This window comes from Pleurodeles waltl, chromosome 4_1 (genome assembly GCF_031143425.1).
Source record: "Pleurodeles waltl isolate 20211129_DDA chromosome 4_1, aPleWal1.hap1.20221129, whole genome shotgun sequence".
NCBI classification, from domain to species: domain Eukaryota; kingdom Metazoa; phylum Chordata; class Amphibia; order Caudata; family Salamandridae; genus Pleurodeles; species Pleurodeles waltl.
This window is the reverse complement of record NC_090442.1, coordinates 116,241,185-116,249,249: the sequence shown is the minus strand read 5'-3', so window position 1 is coordinate 116,249,249 and position 8,065 is coordinate 116,241,185. Positions and strand designations below refer to the sequence as shown.

At 43.4% G+C, this 8,065-nt stretch overlaps 1 protein-coding gene across 2 annotated transcripts; it reads right to left on the bottom strand.

Moving 5' to 3' along the window:
- Window positions 1-3,707: 3,707 nt before the first annotated feature.
- Window positions 3,708-5,890, bottom strand: LOC138288471 (olfactory receptor 5AR1-like). 2 transcript variants are annotated; one of them, XM_069230026.1, is made up of 2 exons: window positions 5,878-5,890; window positions 3,708-4,630 (listed from the first exon to the last, which is right to left on the bottom strand). In XM_069230026.1, exons 1-2 carry the CDS (start codon window positions 5,888-5,890, stop codon window positions 3,708-3,710), a joined length of 936 nt encoding a protein of 311 aa, XP_069086127.1. The 2 variants fall into 2 exon arrangements, with proteins under 2 accessions (XP_069086127.1, XP_069086128.1); XM_069230027.1 differs by lacking the exon at window positions 5,878-5,890 and having other exon boundaries at window positions 3,708-4,640.
- Window positions 5,891-8,065: the final 2,175 nt, after the last annotated feature.

Here is an 8,065-nt window from a genome sequence, read left to right as displayed (position 1 = left end):
CCGCCGTGTTTTTATCCGCAGTGAATCCGCCCCGGAAAAGGTGGCGGATTGGTAGGTTGTAATACTGTGGGCGGTACATTGTCTTCCGCCTGTCTGTTGGCGGTGACCGCCGCGCTGTTTGTTTGTACTGCAGTGGCGGTCGGAGTGTTAAAGTGGCTGTCTTTGTTGGTGGCTTCCGCCACGGTCATAATTCCTATTTTTTTACCGCTGGCCTGTTTGCGGTCTTACCGCCGCTTTAACACGGTCCGCCAGGGTTGTAATGACCCCCTAAGTTTTTTGGTCCTGAGACTTCAGGGAACAGGAGGCAAGCTCTATCCAAGCCCTTGGAGAGCACTTCTCACCACAGCCAGAGAGCAGCAAGGCAGCAGGGCAACAGCAAGGCAGAAGTCCTTCACAGAAAGCAGTCAGGTTAGTCCTTTGGGCAGCCAGGCAGTTCTTCTTGGCAGGATGCAGGTTCTGGTTCTGGTTCTCTTCTCCAGGGAGTGTCTAAGTTGGTAGGGGAAGAGGCCCTCTTTAAATACCCAAATGTACCTTTGAAGTGGGGAAGACTTCAAAGAGCGGCTAAGAAGTGCACAAGGTCCCCTTTCAGTGCAATCCTGTCTGCCAAGGTCCCAGTAGGGTGTGTGGCAGTCCTTTGTGTAGGCAGGCTGCTGTCCTTTGACATGTAATTGTCAGGGCCTCCACCCTCCCAGCCCAGGAAGATCCATTCAAAATGCACATGTATAGAAGTGAGTATCCTGTGTTTGGGGTGTGTCTGAGTGAATGCACCAGGGAGCTGTCAACTGAACCCAGCCAGACGTTGATTGTAAGGCACAGAAGGATATAAGTGCAGAGAAATGCTCACTTTCTAAAAGTGGCACTTCTAAAATAATAATATTAAATTCAACTTCACCAGTCAGCAGGGTTTTGTTTCACCATTCTGGCCATACTAAATATGACCTTTCTACTCCTTTCAGATCAGCAGCTACCCCTCACACAGTATGTGAGGGTAGCCCCAATGTTAGCCTATGAAGGGAGCAGGCCTCACAGCAGTGTAAATACACAATAAGGAGTTTTACACTACCAGGACATGTAAACTACACAGGTACATGTCTTGCCTTTTGCCTACACAGCACCCTGCCCTATGGGTTACCTAGGGCATACCTTAGGGGTATCTTATATGTAGACAAAGGGGAGGTTTAAGCTTGGCAAGTACTTTTAAATGCCAAGTCGAATTGGCAGTGAAACTGCACACACAGGCCTTGCAATGGCAGGCCTGAGACAAGGTTAAGGAGCTACTTATGTGGGTGGCACAATCAGTGCTACAGGCCCACTAGTAAAATTTAATCTACAGGCCAGGAGCACATATAGTGCACTTTACAATGGACTTATAAGTAAAGTAAATAATCCAATTGGGTATGATCCAATGTTATCATAATTAAAGGGAGAGAGCATATGCACTTTAGCACTGGTTAGCAGTGGTAAAGTGCACAGTCTTAAAACCAGCAAAAACAGTATCTAAAAAGTGGAGGGAGGGAGGCAGGCTAAAAGTTAGGGGTGACCACCCTAAGGCTGAGAGGTCTAACACCTATTGAAAGAGTAATATGTGAATGTCCTTCTTTTTAAACCAGCATTTCAAACAGGCACGGAAGCCGAAACCTGTCATGCTTTGTGAATAAAGGTGATTTGGAATATTAAGGTGATCTGTACATATATATGTACAGAGAAAGAGAGAGAGGGAGTGTGAGAGAAAGTGTGTGTAAGGACAGCCAAACACATGAATACCAAACTCACGGGGAGGACGCCACGGCCATTGCGGTGGCACTCCCTCGAGCGTATTATAATGTTCCCACCAGGCTGACCGGCAGGAACAATGCAATATGCGATCCCACCGGGCTTCCCAGCGGGAACAGTGTTAGGATATTGCCCTCGGCTCCCTTAAAGGAGGGGGTGGCCCTGTGGGCCCCAGCACTGACTTTACACCAGCCTGTTCATGGTGGGCTCCCCACTATTAAAAGGCTGGTGGAAAGAGGGGTTCTAATCAACCAGGCGGTGCTGAGTTACCACTGTCACCTTGTCGGGATCTTTGATTCTTTAGGTGGTTTCGGCTGCCAATCTTTTAATGTGGCAGTCAGACCACTACAGCTATTATGGTCCAACCACCACCATTGGATTGGCACCCCCAGGACCACCAGCCTCGTAATAAGGCTTTACGTAATTCAACAATAAAAAACACATTCAGTATTATTACAGTCTTAACAATAAATTAAATTAACAAACGTGTTTAAAAATATTATAACCTGCTATTTTGGAGCTATGTAAATATATATGTATGCATATATTTGTGTGTGTGGTTGTGTATATATATATATAGATAGATAGATAGATAGATAGATAGATAGATAGATAGATAGATAGATAGATAGATAGATAGATAGACATGGAATACAATATTTTTTTATTTTACAATAAACATATAGGACCACAATTATTTTGACTATGATATTTTTGACACAATGTTTATGTGTTCCAATATTTTTGCACACAACTTTTTTGTCAGTGATCCTAAATGAAAGATTTAAAGTGAAGCTGTCTGTAATAAGATGCACAAAGGGCAAGGACAGATTAAAGATTGAGAAATGTTGAGCATATCACATTCAGAGACATATAACAATAAACTTTCAACCAAAGTCAGTGTATCTGGTGTGAGGATATTCTGCCTAATTCATGAAAACATAAAACATTCAGGTGTAGATTTACTTTTCTACCTTCTCTTGCCTGGTATCTGGGAATGTCAAATGAATGTCACATGCCTTTCCACTCCTACTCTATGATGCAGACAGGGAGGTTGCAGCCTTCTATGCAAATGCATTTGTATTTTCCACACTAAAACATATTCCCCTGTGGTGAAAGCCACTCCACTACTCCACTACCAAATGTGGTTGTCATGTATTCCCCATCTCATCCTGTGAAGATATATACCCCAGCTTATGGCTGGAGTAAATCTCTGACCATTACTAGGGTAGGAAAAGATAAAACAGAAGTTTTTAAATGTTCCTAAACATATATGCTTTATAAGGCAATACACACCTTGGAAGCAATGACTTCCCTCCGTTTCAGTGAAATATGAGTGTAAAATTCTCTGTAGTGGCAGCAAAGATATTCACACTTCTTGATCCATTGCAGGTGGAAAATAATATGTGGTCGTGAATGACTGAATTTGCACTAGTGAACTGGGCATGTTTGGATTTGTGGAGATGAGAGCTTAATACAATTCTGAGGAAAAGCAATATGTCCATTTAAAATAATTTAGATTTTCACTTTAATATTGAATTGTCAATTGTTTCAAAAGAGAGTGAACCTTGAACGTTTGCTGTTATTTGTATGCTTGTGTTTGGCAGATAAATGTTTCCACTTTTGCTTTTGATGAAGGATACACAAAAAGAAAACACTATGCTGCTTCTCTGACACATAGAACTTGAATCAGAAGGCAGAAAGCAGAATATAAATAAGTTCTAGAAAGATTGATGGGAGACTCTATTTAGAAGTTACTTTTTTTCTTGGAAGCAAGAATATTATGGATGTTCTTATTGAAATGCACTTTTCACATCAAAATTAGAAAAGGAAAACAAAGTTGGACATAGAAATAATATTGGCTTCTTGGTCACATGATGCATAAATATAGTTCTTGTCATACCCTGAGAAAATGATTTCATTGATCTTAACTTCTACTTAATCATTGTTCTTATAAGTTTTTGAAAAGCTCTTTTCACTTCCTGGTTCCGAAGGCTGTAGATCATTGGGTTTAACATAGGTATCACCACTGTGTAAAACAAGGACACTATTTTATTCTGGGTCATCGAAGAGCTGGATGCTGGATGTAGATACATAATGAAGATAGTCCCAAAAAACAAAGTGACCACAGTGAAGTGGGAAGCACAGGTAGAGAAGGTCTTGTATCTTCCTTTCACTGACGGGATCATCAGGATAGTCGAGATGATATGGCAGTAGGATGAAATAATGATCCCACATGATCCCATTCCAAGACATGTTGCAAGAACAAAAATCACCACCTCGTTCGTTGAGGTATCCGAACATGATAATTTTAGCAAAGGTGGGAAATCACAGAAGAAGTGGTCAATTATATTGGACCTACAGAAAGAGAGACTAAAGGTAAGGCTTGCTTGTGCTGATGCATTTATGGTACTCACCACATATGTGGCACACAACAGATTTCCACATGTTCTTTGGTTTATGATGACTGGATACAGCAATGGATTACAGATGGCCACATAACGATCATATGCCATCACTCCCAAGAGAAGGCACTCTGAGGTCACAAACACAGAGAAACAAAATTGCTGAACAGCGCAACCAGTAAAAGAAATTACATTCCTGGTCAAGAGAAAGTTATCAAGCATTTTTGGTGTGACTGATGTTGAATAACAGAGATCAATACAGGCAAGATTACACAAAAGAAAATACATTGGTGTACGGAGATGAGTATCTGTGCAGATTAATACAGAGATTCCAATATTTCCCAGTACCGTGATAAGATAGATCAGGGTAAAGATCACAAAGAGCATGATCTGAAGCTCTGAATCACTGGTGAGACCCAGAAGAATAAACTCTGTCACCATGGTGTAATTAGCTGCTCCCATATGTTAATCCATGGAGCACTTGTAGCTTGGCAGTAGAATTGTACTCACAGTTTTCTCTAGTAACATGAAAGATGAAGCTAAGTAATCTACCATTTGTTATCTCTTTCCATTCAAAACTCAGGAACAAATGTGATCAAAAGATGGTATTTGCAACTGATGGAAACTTGAACTACTCAATTCTGCTTAATATATTCCACTGACGAAAGAAAGAAAAAGAGGGATGTAGAATTAGTTTACAAGATGATCGCTCCACCTACAAACCTTTTATATATGCAAACAATCAGATAGTCTTCTGGTTGTTACCCCAGTTATATTTGGAAGAAACACCACATGCAATTTATTAGAAAATTCATACATATAGTCAAGCAACAGCCACAATTCTCTGTTATGGTGAAGTCACAACCAAACTCTAAATTACCTGTGTTCAACCCTCTGGTAGCTTGGCACAGAGCAGTCACAACACAAGACAAATCCCACAGGAATTTAGAAAAAGCAAATGCATAATTCAAGACCAAGACAATAATAATCTAATCAGTAGAAGCTCATGCATGCAAACTTAAAAATGTAAGTGAAAATATTGCCAAAATGCACAAAGCATCAACTGTGGTTATCTGGTCATACCTGACCAGGACAAAGTCACATGTTCAGGTTGCATGGTCCTATTATGCCCACCAAACAAGAGTGCATTAAATCTTGGTTGTGGAGCATTGTGAGTTCTTGAGGTGAGAATGCACCATGGACCTGAGGCCATACAAGGTCCTGGTGTACAGATGCATCAGGTAAGTGCAATTCTAGGAGTTGCAAGACTGCGATGCAAGGTCCTGCATCATCAACAAGATTGCCTTTGACAAGCAGCTTGCAATGCAAGTTCCTGACTCGAGGATGCATTGCATAGTGACAGTTCCAATAAGGATGCAGGCTATGATGTGAAGTTCTGGGTTGCGTCTCACTGCCTTTCTGATTCAGAACGTTTGGGAGGCAATGCATTGTGCAGAGGATCCTTTGCAAGGTTTCTAGGAGGTGATACATCATGCTGCATCCGCTCTGCTGAGATCACAGTTGGTCTGGCAGTGCACCTTTAGGCTCACTTTCAAGGGTCTAAATGTGTCAAAAAGCGGTGCAAATGCGGTGCTAAAAAAGTATAAATACGTGCCTAAGGGTGTCCAAGATACCCTACCCCAAGACCCTGGAAAGACCCTGGAAAGTAGGAGTAAAGTACTACTATTTCCCCAGAAACATACTAAAGTCATGATGAGGGATTTTGCAAAGACCACAACAGACTGCAAAGCAGTGAAGACGGATTCATGGACCTGAGGACCTGCAATGGAAAGGGACCAAGTCCAATAGTCGCGAAAGTATACAGGGGAGCGCAGGAGCCCAGTAAACCCCAGATGAAGTTGCAAAATGGCTGTCTCCGGTTGGAAGAAGCTGAAGATTCTGCAATAACGAAAGGAGGTAGGAAGTTTTTCTTCATGCAGAATATGTCCCACGGTGTGCTGGAGGATGCAGAAGTGTTTTCTTGGCAAAATACCACAAACAAGCCTTGCTAGCTGCAAGGGTTGCGTTGGAAGAAAAAGGGTGCTGCCCGGGCCCAGGAAGGACCAGGATGTTGCCACTTGGGAGAGGAGACAGAGGGGGACCTCAGCAATGTAGAGAGACCATGCACAAGCAGGAAGCACCCGCAGAAGTCCTTGAACACGGGTTCAAGAAGATTGAAAACAGCGGTCGTCTCAACACTGCAAAAGGAGGTCCCACGACACTGGAGATCAACTCATGGAGCTGAATATCACAGGACAGAGTACTGGGGACCTAGGCTTGGCTGTGCATGCAGGATTTCTTGGAAATGTGTACAGAAGCCCTTGTAGCTGCAGTTCACATGGTGCTCAGGATTACTGTCTGGAGAGGGGAGGCAAGGACTTACCTCCTCCAAATTTGGACAGTTGGACCACTGGACAGTCTGGGCCACTAGGATCTACCACCTGTGTTCCAGGGTGCCGCACACTTAGTAACTTTGCACCTAATCTTCAGCAAGTGAAGGTTAGACATATATGTGACTTATAAGTTACTTAAGTGCAGTGAAAATGGCTGTGCAATAACATGTGCGTTATTTCACTCAGGGTGCAGTGGCAGTCATGTGTAAAGGTTTGCCTGAGCTCCCTAGGGTGGCAAAAGAAATGTTGCAGCCCATAGGGATCTCCTGGAACCCTATTACCCTGGGTATCTAGGTACTATATACTAGGGAATTATGAGGGTGTTCCAGTATGGCAATTGAAATTGGCAAAAGTGGTCACTAGCCTATAATGACAAATTTAAAGGCAGGGAGAGCATGAGCACTGAGGTTCTGATTAGCAGAGCCTCAGTGACAGGTATACACATTCGGGCCACAAACTATGAGCACTGGGGTCCTGGCTAGCAGGATCCCAGTGAGACAGTAAAAACACACTGAGAAATAGGGTTTTCACTATGAGCACTGGGGCCCTGGCTAGCAGGATCCCAGTGAGACAGTAAAAACACACTGACATGCACTCACAAATAGGCCAAAAGTGAGGGTAAAAATTCTAGAAAGAGGCTACCTTCTCACATTGGATGTATGTTAGTGAGTGCTGCTGTGAGTGTGTGTGAATGTATGCATGCGTGGGTGAATGTGGGTATGCGTGTGTGTATGGGTGTGTATGTGTGTATATGTAGGGGGTTGGGAGGGGGAGAGTGGAGGAGGACTCTCGGGAGGGGGAGTGGGCGGAGGAGACGCCTATCAGTGCCAGGAAAGGAATTCCCTGCCACTGATAGTGCCTACCGCCATGGTTTTTGTGGTGGTACAGAAACCACGGAAACCATGGCGGTGGGCGGGGTCAAAATGCCATGGGCAGCCTAGTGACGACCGCCGGGCTGGAGACTGTTGTCTCCAACCTGGCGGTCAATTCTGCCGTGGCAGTCGGTGTGTTAACTTGGAGGTTTGGCTTTGGTCAAACCGCCAATGTGGTAATAGTGGCGGTATGTACTGCCAGCCTGTTGGCGGTACTACCGCCACTATTACACCGACTGTTGAGGTCGTAATGACCTCGACAATTCCCCCTTTATCTCACTGTCAGGGAGCAATACACAAAGACCTACTGCCCACTACACTGTGACCCAGGAACAGGCTGTAGGCACCAAATGGTTAGAAAAATAAAAAAACAGCTTTCCTAAAGTGTCATTTTCAGAACTGTGACTTGTAACTTGAAACCTGACTTTAACACTAAAGAGCGCTTTAAGTACAATTCTTTACACTACAAACTCAACCTGCCCACCTACTCTCAATTGACAGCCATCACCTATTAAATGTAATAAGGAGCCCATTGTTATCCTATGGGAGAGGGAAGCATTGCAGTTGTGAAAAATTTATTTGAGAGTATTTCACTAGCAGGACAAGTAAAACTTAAAAGTGC